Source organism: Oxyura jamaicensis, chromosome 4 (genome assembly GCF_011077185.1).
Source record: "Oxyura jamaicensis isolate SHBP4307 breed ruddy duck chromosome 4, BPBGC_Ojam_1.0, whole genome shotgun sequence".
Lineage (NCBI taxonomy): Eukaryota > Metazoa > Chordata > Aves > Anseriformes > Anatidae > Oxyura > Oxyura jamaicensis.
Genome location: NC_048896.1, coordinates 36,314,894 through 36,330,846, shown reverse-complemented (window position 1 = coordinate 36,330,846; position 15,953 = coordinate 36,314,894). Strand labels below are relative to the sequence as shown.

The 15,953-nt window shown below is 38.5% G+C and overlaps 1 protein-coding gene across 11 annotated transcripts in view; it reads right to left on the bottom strand.

The window, feature by feature from the left end:
* TENM3 (teneurin transmembrane protein 3) overlaps nucleotides 1-15,953 on the bottom strand; it is a 1,329,889-nt gene that overhangs the window by 80,902 nt on the left and 1,233,034 nt on the right. For all 11 annotated transcript variants that reach the window (XM_035325081.1, XM_035325082.1, XM_035325083.1 and 8 more), the window contains 5 exons: nucleotides 10,254-10,468; nucleotides 3,511-3,721; nucleotides 2,924-3,025; nucleotides 2,567-2,761; nucleotides 963-1,163 (listed from right to left, as the gene is read on the bottom strand). In XM_035325081.1, coding sequence (XP_035180972.1) covers nucleotides 963-1,163; nucleotides 2,567-2,761; nucleotides 2,924-3,025; nucleotides 3,511-3,721; nucleotides 10,254-10,468 — 924 coding nt within the window. The remainder of the gene's footprint in view (nucleotides 1-962; nucleotides 1,164-2,566; nucleotides 2,762-2,923; nucleotides 3,026-3,510; nucleotides 3,722-10,253; nucleotides 10,469-15,953) is intronic.

Below are 15,953 nucleotides of genomic sequence, written 5' to 3'. Positions count from 1 at the left end.
TTAATAGAAGACGTTTTCTCCTCCCTCCATTTTCTCCCCTCTCTCACTTTTTCTCGAATGTTTAGAACTCTGTCCTGTCATTCTCATATACATAAAACATTATGGAGTATCACAGATCCTGGTCAGGAAGTACATTTGCTTTAAAAAGACGGTTCCTCATAAAAAAGTTATATTTATTCATAAGCTGGCACAAACCCAGTTTAGCCCATGTGTTCAGTTTTCATTAACAAAATCATCTGAGTTGTTAGATGAACTGTTTAAGACAAATACATGTCTCACAGTTAGACATGATTTCTCTCTTGATATGTGTCTACCAAGCAATATTCTAAAAACCTGTATTTGTCAAAAGGCTGCTGTCATAATTATAAATATTTAGATTCTACTCCCTGGGACAGAAACTCTAGTCCTTTTCTCCTATTTCCTCTAAGCTCGGATTACACTTTTAATAAGTACAGTTTCAGACTTCATGAAGTCCCATTTACTTGTTCACCTCTACCAACTCCTTCTGCCCGGGCAGCCCGCACACCTTTCCTCGAAAGCTGTTTAGGATTCATTCTTGCATTCACATTGCCTTCAAACTGGTATGTCTGAGCAAAGATTTCAAGAAAAACGTCTTCAGTTAGCTAGACAGATTTTTTAAATGGACTCTCTGTAGCTTCACTGCTGTAGTTTCTAACTGGATGTATTAAGATGATACTTAGATATATATATTGTACAAAGAACATTCTGTAGTTGCATGTGAGCTATCAGGAGAAAGTGGCTAACAGATAATTAAGTAATTTCCAAATACTTCAAATTCATCAGCTATTTTGAACCTTTGAATCAATTCACAGCTCATGCTAATGTCATCTGAAAGGCTTGCATCAGCTTGGCAGGTCCAGTGCTAACACAATAATGTCATTAAAGTGGTGCTACCCAGGACATAATTGTTTTTACAAAACATGAGTGCTTTTAACCCTTACCATTGGAGCAATCTGGACCTGTCCAGTTGGGGTCACAGGTGCAAGTACCACTCTCTTGAAGGTAGGTGCCGTGGCCGGAGCACTGGTCAGGGCACATTGTCTTCAGGATTTCACAGTTGCTGCCCCCCCAGCCCGGGTTGCAGTGGCACTCGCCGTGGATGCACATGCCGTGATTGGAACAGGCTGGGTCCAAGCAATCCGCTGCAGGGAGAAGGGAAAGATTGGCTTAAACTTGTCATTTCTAACAACAATAATCACCTCTAGGTGCTCACAGCACTGTTGGGCTTAATCCGCTTGTTAAGACCTTGTGAAATATGCAGCGTTGCACTCCTCTTAAAAGTAAACATCAGTGGTTGAAGCTGACAAATTCACCTTTGCTTCACTGCAACAAGTGAAGAAAAGACAGGGCAGACCAAGGTATCTTGGTGCCAGCCTCCCTTCTCTGGCTACAAGCTAAATCACTCTTTATCATCATTATTGACTACAAGTCCTAGCCAATCTCTGTCAGCATACCCGCAATTTTCTTTGTAAAATACATGTCACTTCCACACCACTTTCTGGTATTGTGAAATCTGTGTGTGCACGTAACTGACTTCGAGACAGTCACAGGCTGCCATCGAGTTAACAAAGAACCTTTCAAGGTTTGCTAATTTTTCTGAATTACAACAAGATTGGCTTCAGGTCTCGGGCTACTGATCTCTGTTTCGCCTAATCACAGCATAACAACTGCCAGATTCCCTTCAACACTCAGTATCAACTGACCCGATCCACTGCTATGGAGTTTTGACAGCTCTACAGGACCCTCAGTGTGTTTCAGAAATAAATGAGTTGCATACTCTCTATCCTTCTTAATTCACTTTAATGTGCTTTAGATGACGAGATTTAATTTAGCAATTTGACTCAATAAAATGTTACACTTGTAGGGTCAATGGTCTGAAAATTTAATTCCAGAGACTTAATTGCATTACTTTGTACATGGAGATCAATAAAATCAATTTCATTGAGGAAGAAAATGGCACGTTTTACTCCCTAAAAAAATAGAATAGAAAATGAACTGCATTTTGCAGCATACCAGAAAGAATATTATTATGCACATCTTTGGAATACAAAAATGATGTGTCGTTTTTCACAGCGATGCATCTGAATCAGCACTTTCCACAATGTGGTTGGTGGAAAAGATCACTAAGAAAAGCAATACATTAATGGCTTATTCTATACTGTGAAAATTCAGTAAGTCTTCTTGTATTCCAACATCTATTTTTTGTGTGCTTTCTTCATACCCCTAAAAAAGTAAAAACTGGCAAAAAGGTATCATTAGTGAGAACTTTCACGTTTGATTACTTGAGGATAAGCGAGGTATAATAATTCTGTAGTGATACTAGTTCTTCTGAAACTTGATTTTTAGTATTCTAAACTGATTTTTGAAGGAACACCATGAGACAGACGTATTTCAGTATGTGTAAGATTTAACAATAAACAGGCTTCTTTCTTTTCCTGGTATTAGTGCATATGATCTGGACCTGGCAAAATCAATAGAGCTGGATGAGCCAGCTGGAAACCTGACTAACAACAGCAGGTGCTGGGGTAAATATTTAGCCGTTTACCTTCTTCACAGTTTTCTCCTTTATATCCAGAGTTGCAGGCGCAAGAGCCCATGATACAAATGCCACGGCCCCCGCACTGGGGATCAATGCACTGCGTTGCGGGCACGTCGCACTCGGTGCCCTTCCAGCCGCTGTAGCAGAGGCAGCGTCCTTTGGAGTACTGCCCGTTGCCGCTGCACAGTACCGGGCAGGCTGCTGTGGAATAAAGCACGACGGAAAGATTCGAATCGAGTTTTTTTCATCAACGCTTCATTAACAAGAACATCTATGGAGCCTGCCACATGCCAATTTCTTTCCTAATGTATTTGTTTTCATGCTTGCTTAGACTGACTTGGGGAGAGGATTGGGCTGAGGTACCTCTCGAACAGTCGGGGCCCAGAAAGCCAGGAAAACAATGGCACGATCCAGAAACACACTCGCCGTTACCATGGCAATTCCGGGGGCATTCCACCACAGACTCTGCAGGAAAAAAAGCAGGATCACTCACCGACCCCACCGCGCGACACACCTTCCGTGCGAACCGCTGCTGACTGACAGCACGCGCCAGTTCTCGGGGAAGGGTTAATGTTTGTTTTGTTTGAAGAGCATGCATAGCTGTTATTTTCTATAGCTGATGCCTGTAATATCTCACGACTTCACGTTCCAACAGGAAGGCTCCAATTATAATGGTGCAAGATGAGCTCTATACTCAAAATACTGCTCTGTGCTGCTTAACAAAGACGTGACAGCGTACTCCTTTCAAGCATCGCTTTATAAGAAGGTATGCAACTTGCACCTTAGACCAACTAATTAAAATGTATATTCCACATCTTTTTCTGAGCAGCAAAAGAAACACTATGAACAGAAAAAAGATCACCAGACTACAAAAACTTATCTTTGGATTCCTAAAAAAACTTCACAACCAGAGCCCAGCTTTTGTTTAGAGCTTTGAAGATGATGCTTACCTATAATGATGGTATTGAAGGACACCTGCTCCGCATTTTTCCCATCGTTATAAAAGGCCAGATGCCAGATGCCGGAATCCAAATACTGGATAAAACCCGCTTCGTGGAGACTGACAGACCTCGTCTGCCGACCTGCTCGCTCCGCCTCGAGCAGGTTGCGCTGCTCCCGTGCAATCAGCCGGCTGCCATCCAGGAGCTCCACAAAGTCATACTGCAGGGAGGAACAGAGGGGAGCTTGAAATACAGCTCTACTCATCCTTATAGCAAGGGCTTTTTCGGTGACATGAGTGCAGGCCAGTGAACCCATTTCACACACACTGGCTGGAGGAAAACATCAGTTGAAATAAATCTGCAGTCACCACTGCCAGGCGACCTACAGGTGAGCACTAACTTTCCAAGCGCGTTACAAGCGCATGGATTAACAATAATAGCCACCACCAACCATCTACTTGGCTTTTTATTTATTTTCACGTTGAGGATTAAATTGTCTGCTCAATCCCCATTTCAGACAGTTTGGAGTTCAGAAGGAAGAAGAGAAAGAGCTTTACTCCCACTCCCTCTAGCAGAAGCCCAAAAGAGGAAAAGGAAAGCATAAAGAATGACAACTACTGAAAATGACAAACTGACAAAAAATGGAGGTCCCTCAGGTCAATGGAGAGTGTGTATTGTTTTGCTGACAACCATCAGTGGAGCTTTGGAAATGTAGCATCTCAACTGATCCAACAAGTAAGCTCACAACTTGAGATTCCATGCATGGCCATCTTAACTAGTGTTAATAACAAGTAGGGGGCTGAATCTACTCTGCACTGTTTTATACTCTCCGGGAGGCTGCTCTCATGGCTTGCATGTTCAGCATGGAAAGATCAATGTGTATATAGCAAAATTAAACATGCAGGAAAGTTCAAGAGCATTACTGCTTGTGGTGGAGAGTCTCTGCTGGCCCTGCTGAAGTCTGCACACAGTCTCACTTCAATACACGCTGATTGTACGAGGGGAAATGTTACACATAAACCTTCAATCTTCACACGTGTTTGAGAACTCTCTCATATGGAATTACATCCAGGGTCTATTGAAGTAAAGGGCAGGATGTGCAGCCACTGATTCACCTGAGCACGGATAACATCGGTTACCAGGACCAGAACATTGGTGGTTTTACGCCCTGATCGTGGCCTTCAGAAACTGCTCCCAGGACAAAAGAAAACACGATAGCCTTTGTCCCAGCACAGGGCTTAAGTCCCTACGTTCTCTTCCCAAAATTGCAGGCTTGCAGGTCAAAATTCACTGGGTATTGTAAGAATGTTCCTCCATGGTAATCAGATTTACTCTTCAACCATTCAGGATGTGAAAGAAATGCATAGTTACTATGCCTCTATCAACACCTGAGACACCTTCCCAGCTACGTCTGAACAAGCAGAACAGAACATAAATGCGATTAGTATGTGCAGGAGCCAGTACCTTGATGTGCTGTCACTTTGTACGTGCAGCACCACATGAAAATGAATGCAACTGTTTTGGGAGAGAACAATTATTCAAAACCAGTCAACACTCCCATTTGTCAGAGAATTAAATATTTATATTATTATGCTTGAGAGAGGAAAACAATTTTGTATTTTTTTTCCCTCCCATTAGACTCAAGAACACTTCTTCTTGCTCATGCTGTTCACTAATATTTTTAAAAAGAGAAAGCCCAGGCAGTTCTGTGCTTCAACAAGTCATTTATGGACATTAGGAGTGACCTTGTAATTTGTACACTGCAGAGGGTCATTTTTATCTAGGACAATTTCAGCTCAAAAACGTATTTTTGATACAGGAGCAAATGATTACACTACCTGATTGACCACAAAGAGTATATTAATGGCTGACGAGCACAGTACAATTAGTGATTTTGTATCTGTAACATAATGAGGGCAGATGTCGTTATCAGAGCACCATTTTAGACTACATTTTAAAAGCCGTACAGAGGGGAATTTACTGCTCAGTCTGTCCCCCAGCAAACAATAATTGATCTTAACCCTTTTAAAGGCTTTTTTTTTTTTTTTTTTAATGTAGGACAGAATAAATGCAACAGACTGGGAAAAACAATTATCTTCATAAGCAAAAAACATACAAATTTTATTTCCCTCCTATGATGCTAAATTAATTACCTTTATATTGAGTCTAAATGTGCTGATTTGCCCTAATACTCCATTCAGTTTTGCTTTAAACCAAAGTCCTTTTTTTTATTTTTAAAGTCTCCTTAAATAAACATATTGATCCTCTGGCTGCAATGAAACTGACATTTTTAGAAAGTGTCACAAAGACTTTCAGGCTTGCATTGATTGGGTTCTGAATGGACAGCCACTGTCAATTATTTCTGGTTGATTTATTTATGATTCCCCAGAAAGAGAGAACTATGCCTCTCAGACTGGTCTGTGACACACACAGAGGCTGTGCTTGAGACTGAGAATAGGTACCTAAGGAGAATAGAGAAACAAAACCAAAAATTCTGTCCTGATTACAATATATTGAAAATGTTTCCTACATGCTGTATTCCTATTATTTTGTACCGCGGGAGAGAAGGAGAATTAATTTTGCTGCACTGTGTTATTACATTGTGAAGAAATCCTAACAAACTAATACGAATGGTTTTGATACAGCCCATACTGCTCCAAGACAGGGCTGTGAACTTACTGAGATCTTTCCCAAGCTCATTTCTGGCATTCTTTCATTATGGCCATTACAGTGGTAGGATAATTAGCATCAGAAGGTCATGCAGCTATGGAATGAAAGACTCCAGTTTTGTTTTACTGTTTGGTTTAACTGGATACAACAAAGATGTAGATAAACAGGTGAAGTGTCTGGGAAACAGAAGTGGAGAAAGTGGCAAATGTCACATGCAGGTTTTGCATATGGAGAGGAGGCGGATTCTCATAGAAGGACCTAACCTTTAAGGAGGGAGCTAATGTAGATGGTGGTGGTCATGCACGCAGGGTATCAAACGCGTATGAGCAAAGATATTGGACGGGGACAGCTGGTAGAGAAACTTTACAAATGCTGGCAGAGTGCAGGTAGTAATCAGTTCTTTATTATTTGACATAAGATCTGAAAATTCAAACACTGACGTTTGAGAAACAGGCAGCAGTTGCTCATTTGCATAAATTTTGCTATTAGCACTTGTCACTCAGTGACTAGGAGATAAGAGCAGATAGCATTCAAGAGACACAATCATAATGTGATATATGTACGGGTGAGATCCTGCTCTACGAAGTCTTCATGAAACAACCCTAACTTTACACATCTAGAGAAGGGCTCTGAGCCAAGTTGTATCATTCTGGAACGAGATCAGGGAGCTACGGTAGACAGTTATTAGCAAATTTCAGTTCTACAATTAAAAAAACAAAAAACAACAACAACAACAAAAAAAAACACACACCAAAAACCACAAAACAAACCCCATCAAAACAAACAAAAAACCCAGCAGACAGCATTAAGGCACTCTACAAAACCATGGAAGTGCAACATCTGTGATGTTCTGTGCCATTCTGGCCTCCCCATCTAAAAAGGCTACAATAAAACTGGAGGAGTTCAGAGAAGGAAAAAGATGATCAAAGGACTGAAATAGTTTTCATGCAAAGAATGATTCAATAGGCTGGAAAAAACACTAGTCCTTCAACACTAGAGATCTACAAATCATGGGTGAGATTGAGAAGAAATTAGCAGGAAAATCTCCACTGTCCCTTCCAAAACACTACCAACTGGGTGTCGAAGTAAAGCTACAACGAAGCAGCCTCTAAACACCCTAAATATATCATGCAAGATGTATAGTTAAACTGTGAAACTTCTTGATGCAAATGTCACAGATGCTAAAAGCTTCCGGGGGTTCAAAGGTAACTAGGAAAAAAACATCTTTCAAAGGTTATAAAATATAAAGACAGCACCTTTGACTCAGGAAGCCCTTCAGCCTTAAAATGCTTGAGGCCAGGAGTGTATTCTAGGAAGAATAACTACAAATCTGTCATGCTGCTGTATTAATCTCTACAGATCTGCTAATGGCCAGTGTCAGAGACAGAATATTGAGTTAGATGGGCTTTTGATCAGACCCAGCATGGACATCCGTGTGTTTTTCTAACATGCTCCTATGACCCTTGGAGCTATATGAGTAAGCTGCCTCACCCAAAGAAAGGATGCCGCACAATTAGCTGGTAGTCTGCCACTGCTGGTTGTGGCTGGCTCACAGCAAAGAACTCTGTCAGCACAAGCTGTAAGAGTTAGGGGAAATAAGAAAACAATGAACAGATTCATGCTTGCAACCCCCTCAGTGTTCCATTTCATTTGATGTCCTTTAGCCTAAATCCTTTATTTTATTTATATAAGCTAATTTGACAAAATATGTATTTTACTCATAGAAGCTGCGTCTTCATCATGAAGACCCTGATGAGGACTTTGCTTTGTTGCAAAAAGGCTTAAACCGTTGAGAAACATTTCACTCAGCTTTTTTTCCCCACATGTGGGAACATGGTTATCTGCCCCCCGCCCCAGCTGCTCATGATATACCTGTGTTTTCAGGAGATTACATAAAGAGTTAATCTGTGGCACCTAAACCAGACATGACTGGAGTCAGGCCACAAAAGCATTCTGATAAACCCTGTACCCTAGGGAATCTTCAGCAGTCCTGCAAGTTCACCAGGGCTGCTAAGTAAGCATGCCTAATTTGTCAAGGTATCAAGTGTCAGTCAAATGGTTTGTGAAAAATACTCTAATTTTATACCAGACAAAAATAGGACAAGAGAGCTTGACCTATATCCTGGGAACAATATATCCAAAAAGTCACAGAATCTACAGAAGATGTAGTAGCAGGATTTGTGCATGTTTCTTTCTGTTTTATCATACTTAAGCGTGGATAAGCACTTGCATAGCAGGAATCCAAAGGGAAAGGAGACTGTGTAACATCGATGATGGGAAACAGATTTAGTTATCTTATTTTTCAGAGGTTTTGGATATAGGGTACCCCTATCTCAATCTTTTGCCAGGATAAGGAATCAAGGAAGGATCATTTCTCACAGACATATCTACTTACATAACTTCTCATATAAATGCAAAGTCCAGATCAGCTTCTTCAATTTTATTCATCCTTGCCACACATGTATTTCCCTAGCTCCTATTATTATTGTTATCACTGAGATGGCATTTGTATTCCAAAGCCCTATGTCCAATGGCTGATAACTCTCTGAATCAATTTTCTTTGAGCTAGAATTTCTCATGCTTGTTGTCAGCCTAAGGGTGGGTGTTCAAATGTGAAGGTCTGAAGAAAATCCATTTAATAATTTTTTATGAGGATCAATTTTTTAAATAAACATAAGTGCATTTTCTGCATTCACTAAATTGTTTGTGGTTTAATGGAAACTAAACTAAAAACTCAAGCTAATGTAACATGTTGAGACTTTAGTTGCAAGAAAATCCTTTGCTGGCTCTTTCTACATAATTTGCGACAAGATTTCATGAGTATGAGACAGTATCTGCTAAAAAGGTGATATAATTAGGAACATTTATATGCTCTAAGTCTTTTAAAATTTATGCCTAAAGAAATAAAAGAAATAACTTTCAGTAATATAACAACATATAAATAAAAATGAAAAAATAAGGATCAAAGAGAGAAATTGAAATTTGCAGTTTTTGAATTTGAAGTTGCAACTGCGTATCAGGCATAATTAGCCAAACTTCATTCTAACTATCCCATTAGGCTAGGATATTGAGAGTTGTGTTCACAGCAAATCTATACACTTAAAAAAATCGGTAAGATATTGCATAATTCTGTAAATGGGGTAGAAGGGGTATGAGCTCAACTCCCTTTTCAAGTGGAACAAAGGTTCAGAGCCAGCACTTGGACTACCACCCAGCTGAAAGAAATCTGAACGTGGAGGATGTTAAATTTTAAAAACAATATCCAAATACAATTGATTCCAAAATACCATCTCAGATAATGCTTCTCCCTTCCCCCTGCCAATCCTGCCAAAAGACTATTCATTCTTTTATGCTTCAACACTTCTCTAACTATGGATAAACACTGGTTGTTACTAGGCAAGAGCATAATCATATGTAGTAAAGTCTTGCTAGAAACCTTCTGAGGGGTGAGCAGAGTAAATCCTTCTGGGACACTTATGAACAGTTTTAAGACAGTTCAGATGTCTTCTGAAAACTGATACTTTCAAAACCCCAGTTCACTGTATCTTCATAAGCACATATTACATACTTTTCCTTTTATGTATTTAGTGAGTGAACCACCAAACTATAAATACTGCAGCATTTGCTTGTAGAGCAAACTGAAGTTTCCTTAAAATACTCTTTTCTTTTTGCTTGGAAATTTGGCAAATGCAGCCTTTGCTATGCACACATGACCTCATGTATGACCATAGGAAACTGCACTAGCTTGCTTAATTTTTTAAGGATATATCTATATCCTAGAGAAGAACAAAAGTACACATAAATTCTGCATGAAACAACCCTGTATCTAAAGCATCATCACTGCTCACAGCATTCATGCAGCTTGTAAATAAGAACCTTTCCCCCACCCCCATTATACACTTTAGATCCCATCACTTACGGTATTATGTATGTTTTGGACCTCATATGAGATCAATAAAGTATAAAAATTGAAAATCAGCAAAACGGAAAAGCATGTTATCCTGAGGAATAAAAAAGATACAAAAGATACAGACTATCTGTTTTCGATAATGTATCATACTTTTAATGAAAGCAGTTCTCACCTGAGTATGTGAAGGTGGTAAGCCTTTTCGGCCATATACTCCGATCAATGCATCTTTCTGAAGGGATATATTGAATTTTAGAAATTGTGGCTGATCAATGAAGAGTTGTGATCTCCAGAAAATCCCAGGGGGGACTTCTTGTATTGCTCTTCGGCCTATATCAAGTTCTCCAGAATCTATAGTGTTGTTTTCTTGTGCAAATCCCCCTAATTTTCCTGACAGGTTAGAATAATAAAAGAGAAAAAAATTAGTATTCTTTTTTTGTTCTCAATCACCCTTCATATGAACTGTGAAATATTTAGAATCACCTCAGATAAAATGCTACTTGACAGTCTTTCTCAATGCAGGGTCCCAGGGAATTCACTGATTGAGAACTAACAAAGCAAAGACAACACAAGTATCTATCAAGTAAAAATACTGTAACTTCCCTGAGCACGGGCACTACAGAAACTGCTTTGGGATCTACACTAAACAATTCATTTTTGTCAAGTGTTTCAAAAGACAGTGTTTTCCAGCATAAAGACTTATTCTAAAAAAGTATAAGGAGAAAGGGAAATGCAGCAGACAGATTTTAAGATTAATAGATAAACCTAACCAGTCAAGAGAACTAATACACACACTCGTCTCTGAATCAAATATTTTAGCATGTATATACAATCTAGCAATGCCTACAGACCTGGTTCTCTACTTTAGGTTTCTTTTTTTCTCTCCAAAAGGAAGACAATGTTTCTTCCTTCCTTGTGCCTACATCCTGATGCCTTCACTCCCCGTAACGCCTAGGTCCTCTGTGCTCCCCAGCCTCAGCCCCAAGCCTGTTACCACCTTCTTGACCATGCTGTCTCCTGACTAAAACGTGTAGTAACATGTCAAAGTCTGGTACTTCTACTGTCTTCCATATTTCAAATACGTATTTATCCTAAAGGGCAATTACTAGGAATAAGAACATAGTCCTGAAGGACATCAATGATTTTGCTCTAAGCAGCATTAATGCAGCTATCAGTTAGCTTTAGGAGCCCAGTGACGATGGTCTGGAAATGCCCAGAAGAAGCAAAGAAGATGCTAACATGCAAAAAACTTGTGATTTTGAATGCTAACACTGAAAAACTGGATTACCAGTTGTGGAATTAAAAAAGAATATGTCATAAAATTCACATATCCACTACAAACTCTTTTTCTTCGAGTGAGTAAGTTGTAAGCAAGAAAGACTGTATTTACACTACAGCTTGGGTGCAGAACAGTATCATCTGATCTGCAACAGTCTGTGACCTCCCAGTGAAGCACTCTCAAGTAAATGGATGGGGCAGAACTGTTGCAGCCCAAGCTGATAACTGCAATGCACCAGGCTGCTACCATGGATAGCACAGGTCTGTGACAGCACTGAGATCTCCGTGTAGTCCCTGGCTGCACTGCACAGGCATACTTTAAAATCCAGCAAAGATTACAAGACTGTCTTAAAGTTCACTAGCAAACAAATTAAGGCCTAGTTATGGGAGCATCTTCCACCTGCCAGGTTTGCAGGAAGAAGAACTACTAAGACTTATACACTAAGAAAGTGGCTTGGATGAACTGCCACCCTCCACGTTTAAGATTTGGGATGGCTTAGTAAAGCTTGCATCGACCCTCTTCGTGGCCAAAGGCTCAGACCTGATGCCCAGGCTCTATATCCACGTTGTGTGGCTGCACACAAGTGCTCTCTAAACCTGGTGCCAGGGTCAAGGCCTACTTTGACCCAATGGAAGCTGTGCTGTCAAACCTAGGCTGAGACAAAAAAGATTTGCCTAAGAACTTGCCTATCAACATCTGCCTGCTCCAGACTATGCAGGCAATGCCACATTTAGTCAGCTGGCTCATCAAGGTGAGCCTTCGGTGAAGCAATATAAAGGAGAATGGAAGTGTAGTTACAACCCTATAGTCAACTGTGTTTTTTACCAATTCACTTCCCTTCTTCAGCAGCCAGTCTATTATAAGGACTGAACTAAACCCATCTGAATGTGATAAGCATGTTCAAGAGATGCTGGCTTGTTTGCGTACAAGTGTTGCAAAGAAGTGACAACGCTCTGTTGCTGCCCTGTCGTCTATGCTCAAATTCTACATTATTCATCATTTGAGTGAACAAACTGACACAACCTTTTTGCAAACATTTAGACTTTGAAAAAAAATGATTAAAATCTGAAATGCCAGGTGAGGTCACAGATTGATCCTCGCCACTTTTTATGCATCCCAGATGAGGAGAGGCTGCTTTTGAATTAAGCAGATACAGAAGCACTACTGAGAGGCCTTGAGTGGGGGCTCCTATCATCATCAGGGCTGTGCCGCAGCACTGCTGCAGTCACTGAAAATGTCTCACTTACAGTATCATCATATTGATCAGTGTTCTGCTTTCAAGAGACAGTGAAATATCTGATCTTGGAACAAACATTTTTCTACTCTTTTCAGGATGACGTTGATGCTTTTCTAACTTTGGAGTTAACCTTTTGCGATATTTATACTTTACGCTAGAAGATAGATCTCGATTTACTATTTCAGTTCATTTAAAGGTATGTTTCTTACAACTTCAAATTGAAGTGTGTTTTGTTGTATAAATTCAAGAACTGATGGCTGGTAATCACTAAACAATAAATATTTGTTTGCAGTATTGATCAACAACTTCCCTTATTTGTGTATTTGAAATGAAAACAGCTACCTCTTTATATCAGTAAGAAAAGATGAACTAGATAGCTAGATAGCTTGAACAGGTGCTCTTTTTCAAACAAATATTTTGCCCAACGTGTCAGAAATGGCTATTACTGGACTTCAGCAATTATCTTTAGCAGGTAATGATCTTATAGGCTCTCATTTTCTTCACCAAAAACAGGGTACTTTTATTCTGTAGCCTCATGCCCCTTTAATGCCAAACTACAAAGTCATCACTAGCTTTTTGTCCTCCTAAGAACAGGGCACTAACTATTCTTTTTCTCTCCTGGGGAAAGAGGAGTAAGAAAATGTTAGTAGTTTCATCATTTCCTTTTCACATTCTAAAATGGTAACAGTTCTTACGCAGAGCTTTAAGTCCAAACCTTTAAATCCAAATATGAAATGTCATGTTCATTCACACAATTCCATAATGACAAAATAGTCCAAAGATGAAACCTATTTTAAGAGCTAGCCTCTTGAATATTTTCCTTTTCATTTTACTTCTTCTCTACCACAAAAATTTATTCTTTTCCAGCCCCTCATGAAAAGAAAAATACAGAAAGAATTTATAGGTAAATAATATTTATATCATAATTTGTACTTATATTGCTAGAAGTACTATTATTTAATTTACAAAATACATTATTCTGCTGTATCACATACTATACATCATTATATAGAGTACTCATCAGATAAACAATACAATGAATTACAGTTAATTAAGAGATAAAATATTTGTTTTATTTCTTATTTGTAAACTCTATTTTGACTGAGGTTAGAGTGGACAAAATCCTGAGCTGAACAAATATTTAAAGCAATAAGCAAAATTCAGTTATTGTACAAGAAAAATAGTTCACAAAATCATGAAAATTACATGAAGCCGAACTCCCTCTCCTTTCTGCAAACATTCTAGGGATTCATACACAAGATATCCTATAAAGAATTGAGTATCCATAACAGAATGAAAATGAATGCATAACCAAAACACAAAAAAGCTGAACAATAATTGCTGGATAGTGTCACATATAATATCATTTTCCATCCTTCATAGGCAGCACTAATTAAAATATTAGGTTGCAAAGCTGGATTTACAGACAATCAATAGCATATTCACCCATTCCATTGAATAACCTTGTATTTAGATCTTTTTTTGTGAGACATCACTACATATCCTTCTGCAACAACTATTTCAACAAATGAAATCAAAATACTCCTTAAACAGATACCTTTTATAGAAAAAAAAATAGCATCTAATTAAGAAGTTACTATACATTCAATTAACATGATACACTGTAAACAAAACAAAGAAGTGCAAGACTTATCAGTTACATTTCAGTCAGTACAATCTCAAAACCTGCATTTAAGCCACCCAGAAGAAATGCCTTTTTTCCCATTCTCTTTTTACTCCCTTGCATTTAAAAACATCAACAACAATGACAACAAAAACATGTTCAATTAAGCATAAATTAATAAAAGGTATTTCTGAACTGCACATTGATTTATACAACATAAAATAAAGACAGCAACATATGAGATGTGAATAACTAATAGAACACTATGGTTAAACACATTTTCAGCTCTGTGTTTTCTTTTCTATTGCCTAGTTATAAAAGCAGATGAAGCACTGATGCACTTCAAATAAGTGGTGTATGTGATCAAGCATGGCTTACAAAGTATTTTGGAAAACCTAAACTGAAGTGCCCTACAAAATTCATCATCTGTATAGAAAATACATATTCTTATGCTACCTTTTGCAGCCGTGAATCATGCCTGTCTAGATAAGCAGGTGATAGGTTGCCAGCAGCTTACTCTTCATACAGAGAAAAGCATTGGGAGAGAAAGAAAAAAACACACACACACACACAAAACTAACAAACAAATCTTTGGAAAAGGCTTGTTCAGAGATTCAAGCTTCATTTAACAAATGATTTGCATCTCAGGATGATTTAACATGCTTTTACTGTCAGTTTATGACTAGCTATTTCTAGGTAAACCATGGCTGAATTTTTCTTCAAGGGTCACAAGAATGCAGTTTAAAGTTTAAGCTTTACTAATTCATCACACAAAGTATCTGTACTTGTGAATGGCAAATGGCTATCTAGGATCTAAGCCACCCATTTAAGGGCTATGACTTTCTGACCAAAACTGGCTCAGGACTATACAAGATTTAGATGAGAGAGACTCAAGAAAAAATAATGGCCCCCATAACAATGAAAATTTCACCATATGAATTGGAGTATCGGAGTATTACTGGGGGCTAAAGAGTTGGGGAGTACTGAAAGCTGTATGGCTGCCAAGGTATCAAAATCAAGGCCTTATTGATTCTTCCTTACAGTTTTCAGTAACTAGTGTGATAGCACAGGGCCCCCCTCATTAAATTTCCTATCTAGTCATCACCATGCTTTGCCTTCTACTTAACTTTTCTTTTGTGGTTTAAAATGTGTATTCTTTGGTCCATCTGTTGCTTAGTATTGATGTATGCTGATAAATGACCACTTACTGCAGAGGATAGCATTTTAGCAGTGGCTGAAATTAACCCCATTTTCTTGTACAGTATTTAAGAACATAAGGAAAGAAAAAAAGGATTTGATGTATTTGTTATTTCCATTTATCTTTGAGTCAAAGTATAACAGCTTTTAATTTGTAAAAAAAAAAAATAAAAATGATGAAGGGGAAAAAAAACTAATTTATATTTATAAAATATTTACAAAAATAAGTGTATATTTAAAAAAAATAATCTTAGCTTCTCAGAGCAGAAGACAGCAGGATGATGAGCTGTCACTGCAGCATCAATATTCATTAACCATACAGTAGCTTTTTGCTATTCATTCAAAACAAGTAAGAACACAGAAAGAGATAATGAATATCTAAGTGCAAGAAAAAGGCAGTAGGGTAAAGGAAATGAAAAAGGAAAATGTCCTACTGGAGAAGTTTCAAATGCTTAAAAAGATGTGAGAAAGAATGAACTGAGCTGTATCATTTCTATAACTCGGAGCTGTGATAACTTGAAAAATTTTCAAGATGTCA